The sequence below is a fragment of the Somniosus microcephalus genome, chromosome 12 (genome assembly GCF_052327205.1).
Source record: "Somniosus microcephalus isolate GS21.2 chromosome 12, FLI_Smic_1.0, whole genome shotgun sequence".
Lineage (NCBI taxonomy): Eukaryota > Metazoa > Chordata > Chondrichthyes > Squaliformes > Somniosidae > Somniosus > Somniosus microcephalus.
This window is the reverse complement of record NC_140998.1, coordinates 200,084,570-200,101,471: the sequence shown is the minus strand read 5'-3', so window position 1 is coordinate 200,101,471 and position 16,902 is coordinate 200,084,570. Positions and strand designations below refer to the sequence as shown.

General features: G+C 49.8%; 1 protein-coding gene across 1 annotated transcript in view; it reads left to right on the top strand.

Moving 5' to 3' along the window:
- The window catches only part of LOC147109883 (POU domain, class 2, transcription factor 2-like), an 84,946-nt gene that overhangs the window by 50,201 nt on the left and 17,843 nt on the right, over positions 1 to 16,902 (top strand). Inside the window, exon 3 of the mRNA XM_086004223.1 lies at positions 8,595 to 8,629. Coding sequence (XP_085860349.1) covers positions 8,595 to 8,629 — 35 coding nt within the window. The remainder of the gene's footprint in view (positions 1 to 8,594; positions 8,630 to 16,902) is intronic.

The window sequence follows — 16,902 nt, the reverse complement described above, 5'->3', positions numbered from 1 at the left end:
TCGACATGCCTCCTTTCATTTCTCCACTCTCGGGTACTCTGCCCTCCCAAATCCCTACCCCAACCCTTCAGTACTCTTCAATCTTCCTGCTCTCTGCCGTTGTCCCAGGCTTGACTCCCTCTTAGGTAAGCCTCTCTTGGCATCCTCCGAAGGGCCCATCAAGGCACTCGTCACTGCCTCCTCACGAGCAGCAACAGCCCCATCCTACTCCCTCGCCGGCCTTCCCGCCTAGTGCCCCCGCTGGGGGCTAATCTTGCCAATCTCCTCCCCGTCCAACTCACCCCTCCCAGTGGACTCTGCCAGTGGATCAGCCATCACCGCCCCTCTCTGCATCTCCTTCCAGAATGTCCGCTCACTTGTTAACAAGGCTCTTGCAATACATGAGCTTATTTTGGATGATTGCATGACTTCATGGCTTTGACGGAAACCTGGCTGAGGGGTGATGACACCTTCCCCCTAAATGAAGCCTCCCCACCTGGCTATACCTTCCACCACTTGCTCCGCTCAGACCGCCGTGGTGACGGTGTGGCTCTATCACCAAATCACACCCTGGTCTGTCCTCCTACTCCTCTGGCGCTTTCTCCTCCTTTGAGCATCTCACCTCAGTCCACCCCTCTCGCCTCTCCTTTAAAATCCTCATTCTCTACCGCCCACCCAAGTCCTGTAAAAATGTTATTACCGAGATATCTTCACTGCTTTCCTTCCTCAGCCTCTGCACTGAACGATTTCTCATCCTTGGTGATTTCAACCCCCATCTCAATTCATCATGCTCTCTCGCCTCTGAGTTCACCAACCTCCTGTCCTCCCTTAATCTCCCCCTCGGTGTAAACGCCCCAACCCGTATTCACGGCCAGCCCCTCGATCTTGCCATCTCACGTGGCCTCGCTACTCCCATCGTGTCAGTAATAGATAAGGCCATCTCTGACCACTTCCTTGTCTCGCTCTCCACCCACATCCCCCTTCCCCCTCACAACCCTACTTCCTTCTGTGTCCGCCCCTGGAAAAACTCTCTTCCAATTCACTTACAACTGCACTTTAAAAATCCCAACTGTCCAGCCTTTGGCCCTCCATTCACCATGACATTTCTGCAGCTGCCGATCTGCTCAACCACACCCTCACCTCCACCTTTGATGCCCTAGCCCCCTTTAAAACCATTACTCTCCCACACCCTGGCCGTTTCCCCGGTACGGCCCTCATCTCTGCTCCCTCAAATCCAGCCTTGAACAGATATGGCGGACACCTGGTTTAGCCATTCACCGCTAGACCTGGCCGGACCACATAAAGCACTATCGGGTCCTGCTCTCGTCTGCCAACACTGCTCACTATTCCAGGATCATTCTGGAATGCAAAGATCAACCCCGGCTTATTTTCTCTACTGCAAACAGTCTTAAACCCCTCTCCCCGTCTCCTCCACCCTCACTTCCAACAAGTTTGAGGAGTTCATGGACTTCTTTGTCTCTAAGATTGAGACCATCCATTCAGCTGCCTCTGCCAGTTCCCTTCCTTCTCCTAGCCCACTGGGCCAACTTCCTCTAAGGTACCCCCCTTGCCTTAGCCCTGAACTCGCATCTTTCTCCAGTTTCTCTCCGATCTCCCCTCATGCCTTCCCTGAGCTCATCTTGTCCACGAGACTCACTTCCTACTCCCTTGACCCTATTCCCACTAAACTGCTGACCACCCAACTTCCCTTCCTGGCCCCCATGTTAGCTGACACTGTAAACAGTTCTCTCTCCTCAGGTATTGTCCCCGTCCCCTTTAAATCTGCCGTCATCACCTCTCTCCTCAAAATACCAACCCTTGCCCCCTCCGTCCTTGCAAACTACCACCCCATCTCCAACATCACTTTCCTCTCCAAAGTCCTTGAACGTGTTGTCACCTCCCAAATTCCTGCCCATCTTTCCCAGTACTCCATGTTTGAATCTCTCCAATTAGGTTGCCACCCCTGCCACAGTACCGAAACGGCTCTTATTAGAGTCCACAAATGACATCCTATGTGACTGCGACTAAGTTAAACTATCCCTCCTCGTCCTTCTTGACCTGTCTGCAGCCTTTGACACGGTGGAGCACAAACACCCTCCTCCAGTGACTCTCCACCATCGTCCAGCTGGGTGGGACTGCACTCTCCTAGTTCCATTCTTATTTATCTAATCGCAGCCAGAGAATCACCTGCAATGGCATCTCTTCCTGCTCCCACACTGTTACGTCTGGTGTCCCCCAAGGATCTATCCTTGGCCCCCTCCGATTTCTCATTTATATGCTGCCCCTTGGCAACATCATCCGAAAACACAGCATCAGTTTTCACATGTACGCTGACGACACCCAGCTCTACCTCACCACCACTTCTCTCAACCCCTCCACTGTCTCTAAATTGTCACACCGCTTGTCCGACATCCAGTTCTGGATGAGCAGGAATTTCCTCCAACTAAATATTGGAAAGACCGAAGCCATTGTCTTCAGTCCCTCGCCACCCACTGACTCTATCCCTCTCCCTGGCATCTGTCTGAGGCTGAACCAGTCTGTTCGCAACCTTGGTGTCATATTTGACCCTGAAATGAACTTCCGACCACATATCTGCTCCATCACTAAGCCTGTCTATTTCCACTTCCAGAACATCGCCCGTCTCCGCCCTTGCCTCAGCTCATCCGCTGCTGAAACCCTCATTCATGCCTTTTTTACCTCTAGACTTGACTATTCCAACACACTCCTGGCTGGCCTCCCACATTCTACCCTCCGTAAACTTGAGGTCATCCAAAACTCTGCTGCCCGTGCCCTAACGTGTGCTCGCTGACCTACATTGACTCCAGGTTAAGCAACGCCTCAATCTTAAATTTCTCATTCTTGTTTTCAAATCCCTCTGTGGCCTCGAGCCCTCTGTATCTCCTTCAGCCCACGACCCTCCTTTAATCCTGGCCTCTTGAGCATCCCTGATTATAATCGCTCAACCATTGGTGGCCGTGCCTTCCGTTGCCCAGGCCCTAAGCTCTGGATTTCCCTCCCTAAACCTCTCCACCTCTCTACCTCTCTTTCCTCCTTTAAGGCGCTCCTTAAAAGCTCCCTCTTTGACCAATATCTCCTTATGTGGCTCAGTGTGAAATGTTGTTTTATAATGCTCCTGTGAAGCACCTTGGGACATTTTACTATGTTAAAGACGCTATATAAATACAAGTTGTTGCTATTGGATCGGGAGTGTGGACTCGATTGGGATCGTGGATTGGATCTGGGAGTCTAGACTGGATCGGGAGCCTGGACGGGATCGGGAGCCTGGACGGGATTGGGAGCCTGGACTGGATCGGGAGCCTGGACTGTATCGGGAGCCTGGACTGGATCGGGAGCCTGGACTGGATCGAGAGCTTGGACTGGATCTGGAGCCTGGACTGAATTGGGAGTCTGGACTGGATCGGGAGTCTGGACTGGATCGGGAGCCTGGACTGGATCGGGAGCCTGGACGGGATCGGGAGCCTGGACAGGATTGGGAGCCTGGACTGTATCGGGAGCCTGGACTGGATCGGGAGCCTGGACGGGATCGGGAGCCTGGACGGGATCGGGAGCCTGGACTGGATCGGGAGCCTGGACTGTATCGGGAGCCTGGACTGGATCGGGAGCCTGGACTGGATCGAGAGCTTGGACTGGATCTGGAGCCTGGACTGAATTGGGAGTCTGGACTGGATCGGGAGTCTGGACTGGATCGGGAGTCTGGACTGGATCGGGAGTCTGGACTGGATCGGGAGATTGGACTGGATCGGGAGCCTGGACTGGATCGGGAGCCTGGACTGGATCGGGAGCCTGGGCTGGATCGGGAGCTTGGACTGGATCTGGAGCCTGGACTGAATCGGGAGTCTGGACTGGATCGGGAGTCTGGACTGGATCGGGAGTCTGGACTGGATCAGGAGATTGGACTGGATCGGGAGCCTGGACTGAATCGGGAGTCTGGACTGGATCGGGAGTCTGGACTGGATCGGGAGTCTGGACTGGATCTGGAGCCTGGACTGAATCGGGAGTCTGGACTGGATCGGGAGTCTGGACTGGATCGGGAGTCTGGACTGGATCAGGAGATTGGACTGGATCGGGAGCCTGGACTGGATCGGGAGCCTGGACTGGAACGGGTGCCTGGACTGGATCGGGAGCCTGGACTGGGTCGGGAGCCTGGACTGGATCGGGTGTCTGGACTGGATCAGGAGATTGGACTGGATCGGGAGCCTGGACTGGATTGGGAGCCTGGACTGGAACGGGTGCCTGGACTGGATCGGGAGCCTGGACTGGGTCGGGAGCCTGGACTGGGTCGGGAGCCTGGACTGGGTCGGGAGCCGGGACTGGATCGGCAGCCTGGACTGGATCGGGAGTTTGACTGGATCTGGGAGCTTCCCTTTGTATATCAATATGTGGGCCGAAATGGCACTCGGAGGTTGTTTTGCCTTGAGTTAGGGCCGTCTTGACCTGTTCAGCAGCACTGGCTGTGATCACACTGATGTCAGCCCCTTGTTGTGTGGTGGAGGGATTGTACACTGTGTGACCAGCCAGGTCTGGGAGTGGCTGCAGGGCCTCTATATCAGCTCTCGTTCTGTTCCGATACACCGTCACTGTGGGACTGAGCCCCACACAGAGCAGGAAAAGCCCAAGTTCCATCGCCGACCTGTGTTGTTTTAGCCTGATCTTAGCTTGGACAATGGTGGGGCTACAATTGGCCTCATTGATCGGGGATTAGAGAGGGTAAAATCAGCTGGAGTTCCTGCTCTTGATGCCTGCCAGAAAGTGTACTTGCCTGGCCCTGGTCTCTGACAGTGACTGACCTGCCTGTTCGGGCAGCGAGGAGGTTCCGCCCAATGTTGCTGAAGTCGGAGGATCCGATTACCGCAGGCCCAGGACCACCTACGAAGAATGGCCACAGGGCGACAGAAGGGAGGCCGGCTGACTCCCAGCCACATGTCAGAGCGTGAAAACTAATCGGAGGATTACCTCACCAATTTGTGTCTGGACAAGAGTCTCCTGTGGAGACGGCAATTGAACCAGAGGTATCACCCCGAGACAGGGCCCAGACCCAGTGAGTCAGGGGCTATCCAAACCCCACACCCAGGCCCAGTGAGGCAGGGGTGATCCAAACCCCAGGCCCAGTGAGTCAGGGGTGATCCAAACCCCAGGCCCAGACCCAGTGAGTCAGGGGCTATCCAAACCCCACACCCAGGCCCAGTGAGGCAGGGGTGATCCAAACCCCAGGCCCAGTGACTCAGGGGTGATACAAACCCCAGGCCCAGTGAGTCAGGGATGATCCAAACCCCAGGCCCAGTGACTCAGGGGCTATCCAAACCCCACACCCAGGCCCAGTGAGGCAGGGGTGATCCAAACCCCAGGCCCAGTGACTCGGGTGATCCAAACCCCAGGCCCAGACCCAGTGAGTCAGAGGTTACATAGAATCCATTAGGGTGACCATATTTCCTAAACCGAATCTGGGGACGCACAGGACGGGAGCACAGCAAAGTAGCCAGGACGGAAAACGTAGGTTGCGTATCGTAGCGAGGCAAACGTTTTTAGCAGCCTATATTTTACCAGCTACACACATACATTGCCAATGCAAAACAAATGTGTATATAATTACCGCGGGTGTCATGTCGCCTTATTGAAACGCATTCAGACTCTGTTTCTAAATAATACAAGAACACTGTTCAGGAATGTCAGATTTCCGTGTCCACTGCTGCAGGCTCTTGCTGACACCTGTCCTTTTGTCTCCACTGCACTCGAGTGTTGCCGACCGTTTTTTCCCCAAAAATAATCACACCATATATTAACAACATCATTGGGCGTAACCATCACTGACCGACCAATCAACTTCCGAATTGTGACCATTTCGAATTGTGGGGGGCGGGTGGGGGGAGGGAGGAGATGATGAAATTAGAAGCCCGCCGACCAATCGGTTCACGACCGCTTGCCATTCAAACTGGTGCATCCCGTAGCGAAGGAAGAGGGGAGAACAATGTGGGGGTTTGGTTGTCGAGCAAGGCTGGGTCGGGAGCACAGCCGAACTTGCTGGCAGCGCGTGCTCGGCGCTCGATTCACGTGGACTGACGTAAGAAAACTACTAGGCACTTGGTCTAAGCGGTAAACAAAGCTTTAATCAACTGTTTTACAACGGAGGTCTAGTTGTGTCCTTCACTAGTTCCTGTTAAGAATGTCCTGGGCAAGCTGGGCCCGTGCCCGAGTATTAATACTCTCCCTGGACAGCGCCACCCATAGGCCGCTCAGTATTATTTTATAAGCCTTTCTTTCATGAATGACTAATTCATGTCATGGACGCTACCCGATACACCCTCCCCTTACACTGCCGAGCCCACCCCTCTCGGGAACCGGCGCCTCACAATTTGTGCTGTCTCGGGGAAATGCCCTCCGTGCCTTTTCATTCTGCACGGAGGCGTTTCCTGTACGGGCTGCTCCTGCACACTCTCCACTTTGCCATCTTCGTCTGCCGTCCGGACACGCCATCTTGCCGTCCGGCGGAGGTCCCCAATGGAGGGCTCTCTACACGGGAGTCCTCCCTTGTTCTATTGGGGACTTGGCCTGGAGGGTGTTGCACGGAGCAGTCCCGTGCAATATGGTTTTAAATAGGTTCACGGACTCCCAGGCCGCCTGCCTTTTCTGCGGCCTGGAGGAGTCCGTGTTTCATGTTTACAGGGAGTGTGAGAGGTTGCAGCCCCTCTTTCACTACTTGAAGGGGCTGCTCCTCGATTTTTGGCTGCACTTCAGTCCCACGCTCCTGATCTTTGGTCACCCGGTGCGGAGGGGAGCGGGCAGATCGGAGGACCTCCTCATAGGACTGCTCCTGGGCCTGGCCAAAAAATCCATCGATTGGTCCAGGCAGCGGGTGGTCGAGGGGGTCGTTCGGCCCGATTGCCTGCCTCTCTTCCGCGGCCATGTTCGTGCCCGGGTGGTCCTGGAGATGGAGCACGCGGTGTCCGCCGGCACGCTTGAGCCCTTCCGCGACCGGTGGGCACCGCGAGGACTGGAGTGCATTATCACCACCGGGAACCAAATTTTAATTTAATTTGTTAAGTTTTATTTAAAGTTTTATTAAGTTACAGTTGATTTGTTTATCCACCCCGTATAAAAAGAGTACACTGCCGAGCCCGCCTCAGGTCGGTGCTCATGGGTGAGCATGATTGACGGGGCACCCGGGCAGGGACGGTGTAATCAAGTAAGGGCAAATGGTAGAATGTATGTGTGTTGTACGTCATATACCAGCACGAGAAATTCAAAGTTTAGGGTATGCGGGGGCGAGCTTCATGAACCGGGGACTCTTCTGGGGACATTGTTTGCCAGGGCACACAGTACCTCATCCGGGGACTGTCCCTGGAAATTGGGGACGTGTAGTCAGCCCAATCTACATAGAATACACAGCACAGAAACAGGGCTTTCGGCCTAACCAGTCCATGATGTTGTTTATGCTCCACTCGAGCCTCCTCTCATCTTTCCTCATCTAACTCTATCAGTATAACCCTCCATTCCCTTCTCCCTCATATGCTTATCTAGCTTCCCTTTAAATGCATCGATACTATTTGCCTCAACCACATTCTCACCACGCACTGGACATTGAAGTTTCTTCTGAATTCCCTCCTTGATTTCTTGGTGACTATCTTATATTGATGGCCTCTAGCTTTGCTCTTCCCCACAAGTGGAAACACTCTCTCTCTATCCACTCTATCAAAACCTTTCATAATTTTAAAGACCTCTATTAGGTTACCCCTCAGCCTTCTCTTTTCAAGAGAAAAGAGACCTAGCAAGCTATCCAAACTCCACACTCAGGTCCATTGAGTCAGGGGTTATCCAACTCCAGACAATTTACCCATTCCAGGATAAGGTTTCACGGAGAGAATTGGGATGGGTAGTGGACAATTCCCCAATCCCTCAAGTTCCAGTCCTGACACTGCAGCACTCCCTCAGTACTGCCCCTCCGACAAAGCAGCGCTCCCTCAGTACTGCCCCTCCGACACTGCGGCGCTCCCTCAGTACTGCCCGTCCGACAGTGCAGCACTCCCTCAGTACTGCCCCTCCGACAGTGCAGCGCTCCCTCAGTACTGCCCCTCCGACAGTGCAGCGCTCCCTCAGTACTGCCCCTCCGACAAAGCAGCGCTCTCTCAGTGCTGACCCTCCGACAAAGCAGCGCTCCCTCAGTACTGCCCCTCCAACAGTGCAGCGCTCCCTCAGTACTGCCCCTCCGACAGTGCAGCGCTCCCTCAGTACTGACCCTCCAACAGTGCAGCGCCCCCTCAGTACTGCCCCTCCAACAGTGCAGCGCTCCCTCAGTACTGCCCCTCCGACAGTGCAGCGCTCACTCAGTACTGACCCTCCAACAGTGCAGCGCCCCCTCAGTACTGCCCCTCCAACAGTGCAGCGCTCCCTCAGTACTGACCCTCCGACAGTGCAGTGATCACTCCCTCCATTTGACACAGGCGAATGCAGCAAGTTAAACTAAAGACTCATCTTTTCACTGACGAACTCCCATGATTCCAGCATCACTTCACTGCCTCTGTCTCTGCTCATTAATGCTGCCCAACACTTGTACTGAGTGAGTGATTAATAATAATCATCTGTCTCTGTCTCCCTTTCAGACACCGAGAGAAATGGGCCAGACGCCAATCACCAGGTAGGTGCTGTTAAAGACCAGAGTTAGTGAACAAGTTGGGCTCTGGAACAAGGGGAGAGGGTGGGGGGAGCAGGCAGAGGGTGGGAAGCACGGAGGATGTCGGGGATAGATAGGAGTGGCAGGGAGGGTGGGGGGAGCAGGAAAATGCAGGAAGGGGTTGTAGAGGAGAGTGGGAGAGAGCAGGGAGGGGATATTGGGGGCTGGGTGTGGGTGGGGGAGCAGGGAGGGGTGGATACGGAGGTGGTGGGTGGGGGGGAGGGGAGGGGGTGGGGGATTAAGGAAGCGGTTGGCTGGGTGATTAGACTGGGGTTTGGCCCAGGCTGGTTATATGTCAAAAATTGGTTTGAGCTGTTTATCTGTGAGGATTTATCCCAGGCTGGTTATATGTCAAAAATTGGTTTGAGCTGTTTATCTGTGAAGATTTATCCCAGGCTGGTTATCTGTGAGGATTTATCCCAGGCTGGTTATCTGTGAGGATTTATCCCAGGCTGGTTATCTGTGAGGATTTATCCCAGGCTGGTTATCTGTGAAGATTTATCCCAGGCTGGTTATCTGTGAAGATTTATCCCAGGCTGGTTATCTGTGAGGATTTATCCCAGGCTGGTTATCTGTGAGGATTTATCCCAGGCTGGTTATCTGTGAATATTTATCCCAGGCTGGTTATCTGTGAGGATTTATCCCAGGCTGGTTATCTGTGAGGATTTATCCCAGGCTGGTTATCTGTGAAGATTTATCCCAGGCTGGTTATCTGTGAAGATTTATCTCAGGCTGGTTATCTGTGAAGATTTATCCCAGGCTGGTTATCTGTGAATATTTATCCCAGGCTGGTTATCTGTGAGGATTTATCCCAGGCTGGTTATCTGTGAGGATTTATCCCAGGCTGGTTATCTGTGAGGATTTATCCCAGGCTGGTTATCTGTGAGGATTTATCCCAGGCTGGTTATCTGTGAAGATTTATCCCAGGCTGGTTATCTGTGAATATTTATCCCAGGCTGGTTATCTGTGAGGATTTATCCCAGGCTGGTTATCTGTGAGGATTTATCCCAGGCTGGTTATCTGTGAGGATTTATCCCAGGCTGGTTATCTGTGAGGATTTATCCCAGGCTGGTTATCTGTGAAGATTTATCCCAGGCTGGTTATCTGTGAATATTTATCCCAGGCTGGTTATCTGTGAGGATTTATCCCAGGCTGGTTATCTGTGAGGATTTATCCCAGGCTGGTTATCTGTGAGGATTTATCCCAGGCTGGTTATCTGTGAGGATTTATCCCAGGCTGGTTATCTGTGAATATTTATCCCAGGCTGGTTATCTGTGAGGATTTATCCCAGGCTGGTTATCTGTGAGGATTTATCCCAGGCTGGTTATCTGTGAAGATTTATCCCAGGCTGGTTATCTGTGAAGATTTATCCCAGGCTGGTTATCTGTGAGGATTTATCCCAGGCTGGTTATCTGTGAGGATTTATCCCAGGCTGGTTATCTGTGAATATTTATCCCAGGCTGGTTATCTGTGAGGATTTATCCCAGGCTGGTTATCTGTGAGGATTTATCCCAGGCTGGTTATCTGTGAAGATTTATCCCAGGCTGGTTATCTGTGAAGATTTATCTCAGGCTGGTTATCTGTGAAGATTTATCCCAGGCTGGTTATCTGTGAATATTTATCCCAGGCTGGTTATCTGTGAGGATTTATCCCAGGCTGGTTATCTGTGAGGATTTATCCCAGGCTGGTTATCTGTGAGGATTTATCCCAGGCTGGTTATCTGTGAGGATTTATCCCAGGCTGGTTATCTGTGAATATTTATCCCAGGCTGGTTATCTGTGAGGATTTATCCCAGGCTGGTTATCTGTGAGGATTTATCCCAGGCTGGTTATCTGTGAGGATTTATCCCAGGCTGGTTATCTGTGAAGATTTATCCCAGGCTGGTTATCTGTGAAGATTTATCCCAGGCTGGTTATCTGTGAGGATTTATCCCAGGCTGGTTATCTGTGAGGATTTATCCCAGGCTGGTTATCTGTGAATATTTATCCCAGGCTGGTTATCTGTGAGGATTTATCCCAGGCTGGTTATCTGTGAGGATTTATCCCAGGCTGGTTATCTGTGAAGATTTATCCCAAGCTGGTTATCTGTGAAGATTTATCCCAGGCTGGTTATCTATCAAGATTTATCCCAGGCTGGTTATCTGTGAAGATTTATCTCAGGCTGGTTATCTGTGAAGATTTACCCCAGGCTGGTTATCTGTGAAGATTTATCCCAGGCTGGTTATCTGTGAAGATTTATCCCAGGCTGGTTATCTGTGAGGATTTATCCCAGGCTGGTTATCTGTGAGGATTTATCCCAGGCTGGTTATCTGTGAAGATTTATCCCAGGCTGGTTATCTGTGTGCATTTATCCCAGGCTGGTTATCTGTGAAGATTTATCCCAGGCTGGTTATCTGTGAAGATTTATCCCAGGCTGGTTATCTGTGAGGATTTATCCCAGGCTGGTTATCTGTGAGGATTTATCCCAGGCTGGTTATCTGTGAAGATTTATCCCAGGCTGGTTATCTGTGTGCATTTATCCCAGGCTGGTTATCTGTGAGGATTTGGCCCAGGCTGGTTATCTGTGAAGATTTATCCCAGGCTGGTTACCTGTGTGCATTTATCCCAGGCTGGTTATCTGTGAAGATTTATCCCAGGCTGGTTATCTGTGAGGATTTATCCCAGGCTGGTTATCTGTGAAGATTTATCCCAGGCTGGTTATCTGTGAGGATTTATCCCAGGCTGGTTATCTGTGAGGATTTATCCCAGGCTGGTTATCTGTGAGGATTTATCCCAGGCTGGTTATCTGTGAGGATTTATCCCAGGCTGGTTATCTGTGAAGATTTATCCCAGGCTGGTTATCTGTGAAGATTTATCTCAGGCTGGTTATCTGTGAAGATTTATCCCAGGCTGGTTATCTGTGAATATTTATCCCAGGCTGGTTATCTGTGAGGATTTATCCCAGGCTGGTTATCTGTGAGGATTTATCCCAGGCTGGTTATCTGTGAGGATTTATCCCAGGCTGGTTATCTGTGAGGATTTATCCCAGGCTGGTTATCTGTGAATATTTATCCCAGGCTGGTTATCTGTGAGGATTTATCCCAGGCTGGTTATCTGTGAGGATTTATCCCAGGCTGGTTATCTGTGAGGATTTATCCCAGGCTGGTTATCTGTGAAGATTTATCCCAGGCTGGTTATCTGTGAAGATTTATCCCAGGCTGGTTATCTGTGAGGATTTATCCCAGGCTGGTTATCTGTGAGGATTTATCCCAGGCTGGTTATCTGTGAATATTTATCCCAGGCTGGTTATCTGTGAGGATTTATCCCAGGCTGGTTATCTGTGAGGATTTATCCCAGGCTGGTTATCTGTGAAGATTTATCCCAGGCTGGTTATCTGTGAAGATTTATCCCAGGCTGGTTATCTATCAAGATTTATCCCAGGCTGGTTATCTGTGAAGATTTATCTCAGGCTGGTTATCTGTGAAGATTTACCCCAGGCTGGTTATCTGTGAAGATTTATCCCAGGCTGGTTATCTGTGAAGATTTATCCCAGGCTGGTTATCTGTGAGGATTTATCCCAGGCTGGTTATCTGTGAGGATTTATCCCAGGCTGGTTATCTGTGAAGATTTATCCCAGGCTGGTTATCTGTGTGCATTTATCCCAGGCTGGTTATCTGTGAAGATTTATCCCAGGCTGGTTATCTGTGAAGATTTATCCCAGGCTGGTTATCTGTGAGGATTTATCCCAGGCTGGTTATCTGTGAGGATTTATCCCAGGCTGGTTATCTGTGAAGATTTATCCCAGGCTGGTTATCTGTGTGCATTTATCCCAGGCTGGTTATCTGTGAGGATTTGGCCCAGGCTGGTTATCTGTGAAGATTTATCCCAGGCTGGTTACCTGTGTGCATTTATCCCAGGCTGGTTATCTGTGAAGATTTATCCCAGGCTGGTTATCTGTGAGGATTTATCCCAGGCTGGTTATCTGTGAAGATTTATCCCAGGCTGGTTATCTGTGAGGATTTATCCCAGGCTGGTTATCTGTGAGGATTTATCCCAGTCTGGTTATCTGTGAGGATTTATCCCAGGCTGGTTATCTGTGAAGATTTATCCCAGGCTGGTTATCTGTGAAGATTTATCCCAGGCTGGTTATCTGTGAAGATTTATCTCAGGCTGGTTATCTGTGAAGATTTATCCCAGGCTGGTTATCTGTGAATATTTATCCCAGGCTGGTTATCTGTGAGGATTTATCCCAGGCTGGTTATCTGTGAGGATTTATCCCAGGCTGGTTATCTGTGAGGATTTATCCCAGGCTGGTTATCTGTGAGGATTTATCCCAGGCTGGTTATCTGTGAATATTTATCCCAGGCTGGTTATCTGTGAGGATTTATCCCAGGCTGGTTATCTGTGAGGATTTATCCCAGGCTGGTTATCTGTGAGGATTTATCCCAGGCTGGTTATCTGTGAGGATTTATCCCAGGCTGGTTATCTGTGAAGATTTATCCCAGGCTGGTTATCTGTGAAGATTTATCCCAGGCTGGTTATCTGTGAGGATTTATCCCAGGCTGGTTATCTGTGAGGATTTATCCCAGGCTGGTTATCTGTGAATATTTATCCCAGGCTGGTTATCTGTGAGGATTTATCCCAGGCTGGTTATCTGTGAGGATTTATCCCAGGCTGGTTATCTGTGAAGATTTATCCCAGGCTGGTTATCTGTGAAGATTTATCCCAGGCTGGTTATCTATCAAGATTTATCCCAGGCTGGTTATCTGTGAAGATTTATCTCAGGCTGGTTATCTGTGAAGATTTACCCCAGGCTGGTTATCTGTGAAGATTTATCCCAGGCTGGTTATCTGTGAAGATTTATCCCAGGCTGGTTATCTGTGAGGATTTATCCCAGGCTGGTTATCTGTGAGGATTTATCCCAGGCTGGTTATCTGTGAAGATTTATCCCAGGCTGGTTATCTGTGTGCATTTATCCCAGGCTGGTTATCTGTGAAGATTTATCCCAGGCTGGTTATCTGTGAAGATTTATCCCAGGCTGGTTATCTGTGAGGATTTATCCCAGGCTGGTTATCTGTGAGGATTTATCCCAGGCTGGTTATCTGTGAAGATTTATCCCAGGCTGGTTATCTGTGTGCATTTATCCCAGGCTGGTTATCTGTGAGGATTTGGCCCAGGCTGGTTATCTGTGAAGATTTATCCCAGGCTGGTTATCTGTGTGCATTTATCCCAGGCTGGTTATCTGTGAAGATTTATCCCAGGCTGGTTATCTGTGAGGATTTATCCCAGGCTGGTTATCTGTGAAGATTTATCCCAGGCTGGTTATCTGTGAGGATTTGGCCCAGGCTGGTTATCTGTGAATATTTATCCCAGGCTGGTTATCTGTGAGGATTTATCCCAGGCTGGTTATCTGTGAGGATTTATCCCAGGCTGGTTATCTGTGAGGATTTATCCCAGGCTGGTTATCTGTGAAGATTTATCCCAGGCTGGTTATCTGTGAGGATTTATCCCAGGCTGGTTATCTGTGAGGATTTGGCCCAGGCTGGTTGTCTATCAAGATTTATCCCAGGCTGGTTATCTATCAAGATTTATCCCAGGCTGGTTATCTGTGAGGATTTATCCCAGGCTGGTTATCTGTGAGGATTTATCCCAGGCTGGTTATCTGTGAAGATTTATCCCAGGCTGGTTATCTGTGAGGATTTATCCCAGGCTGGTTATCAGTGAAGATTTATCCCAGGCTGGTTATCTGTGAGGATTTATCCCAGGCTGGTTATCTGTGAAGATTTATCCGAAGCTGGTTATCTGTAAGGATTTATCCCAGGCTGGTTATCTGTGAGGATTTATCCCAGGCTGGTTATCTGAGCGTATTTATCCCAGGCTGGTTATCTGTGAAGATTTATCCCAGGCTGGTTATTTGTGAAGTTTTATCCCAGGCTGGTTATCTGTGAGGATTTATCCCAGGCTGGTTATCTGTGAGGATTTATCCCAGGCTGGTTATCTGAGCGTATTTATCCCAGGCTGGTTATCTGTGAAGATTTATCCCAGGCTGGTTATTTGTGAAGTTTTATCCCAGGCTGGTTATCTGTGAAGATTTATCCCAGGCTGGTTATCTGTGAAGATTTATCCCAGGCTGGTTATCTGTGAGGATTTGGCCCAGGCTGGTTATCTGTGAGGATTTATCCCAGGCTGGTTATCTGTGAGGATTTATCCCAGGCTGGTTATCTGTGAGGATTTATCCCAGGATGGTTCTCTGTGAGGATTTATCCCAGGCTGGTTCTCTGTAAGGATTTATCCCAGGCTGGTTCTCTGTGAAGATTTGGCCCAGGCTGGTTATCTCTGAGGATTTATCCCAGGCTGATTATCTGTGAGGATTTGGCCCAGGCTGGTTATGTGAGGATTTATCCCAGGCAGGTTATCTGTGAAGATTTATCACAGGCTGGTTATAAGAACACAAGAACATAAGAAGTAGGAGCAGGAGTAGGCCATACGGCCCCTCAGGCCTGCTCCGCCATTCAATAGGATCATGGCTGATCTGAATCTAGACTCACGTCCACTTCCCTGCCCTATCCCCGTAACCCCTAATTCCCTTATCTGCTAGGAAAATGTCGATCTCCATTTTAAATTTATTTGATGTTGCAGCTTCCACAGCTCTCTGGGGTAGCAAACTCCATAGATTTACTACCCTCTGAGTGAAGAAGTTTCTCCTCATCTCAGTTTTGAAAGGGCAGCCCCTTATTCTAAGATTATGCCCCCTAGTTCTAGTCTCACCCATCCGTGGAAACATCCTCACCGCATCCACCCGATCAAGCCCCCTCACAATCTTATATGTTTCGATAAGATATGAACTCCAATGAGTAGAGTCCCAACCTACACAACATTTCCTCATACGTCAACCCCATCATCTCTGGAATCAACCGAGTGAACCTTCTCTGAACCGCCTCGAGAGCAAGTATATCTTTTCTTAAATATGGAAACCAAAACTGCACGCAGTATTCCAGGTGTGGCCTCACCAATACCCTGTATAACTGCAGCAAGACTTCCCTGTTTTTATACTCCATCCCCCTCGCAATAAAAGCCAAGATTCCATTGGCCTTCCTGATCACCTGCTGCACCTGCATACTAACTTTTTGTGTTTCATGCACCAGGACCCCCAGATCCCTTTGTACTGTAGCACTTTGCAGTTTCTCCATTTAGATAATAACTTGCTCTTTGATTTTTTCTGCCAAAGTGCATAACCTCACACTTTCCAACATTATATTGCATCTGCCAAATCTCTGCCCACTCACTTAGCCTGTCTATGTCCTTTTGAAGGTTTTTTATGTCCTCCTCACTCACTGCTTTCCCTCCCATCTTTGTACCGTCGGCAAACTTGGATATGTTGCACTCGGTCCCTTCCTCCAAATCGTTAATATAGATTGTAAAGAGTTGGGGTCCCAGCACTGACCACTGCGGAACACCACTAGTTACTGATTGCCAGCCCAAGAACGAACCATTTATCACAACTCTTTGTTTTCTGTTAGATGGCCAATCTTCCACCCATGCCAGTATATTACCCCCAATCCCGTGATTTTTTATCTTGATCAGTAATCTTTTGTGTGGAACCTTGTCAAATGCCTTTTGGAAGTCCAAACACACTACATCCACTGGTTCCCCTTTATCCACCCTGTATGTTACATCCTCAAAGAATTCGAGCAAATTTGTCAAACATGACTTCCCCTTCATAAAACCATGCTGACTCTGTCCTATTAAATTATGTTTATCCAAATGCTCTGTTACTGTTTCCTTAATAATGGACTCCAACATTTTGCCAACCACAGATGTTAGGCTAACTGGTCTATAGTTTCCAGCTTTTGGTCTACTTCCCTTCTTAAATAAGGGTGTTACATTAGCAGTTTTCCAATCTGCCGCGGCCTTTCCTGAGTCCAGGGAGTTCTGGAAAATGATCACCAATGCATCCACAATCCCTACCGCCACTTCTCTCAAGACCCTAGGATGTAGGCCATCAGGTCCGGGGGATTTATCCGCCTTAAGTCCCATTATTTTACTGAGTACCATCTCCTTAGTGATTTTAATCGTGTTTAGCTCCTCCCCCGCCATTGCCCCCTGTTTGTCCAGTGTTGGGATATTTTTAGTGTCCTCTACTGTAAAGACTGATACAAAATATTTGTTCAGCGTCTTTGCCATCTCCATGTTCCCCACCACTAGTTTCCCGGTCCCATCTTCTAAGGGACCAACGTTCACTTTCGCCACCCTTTTTCT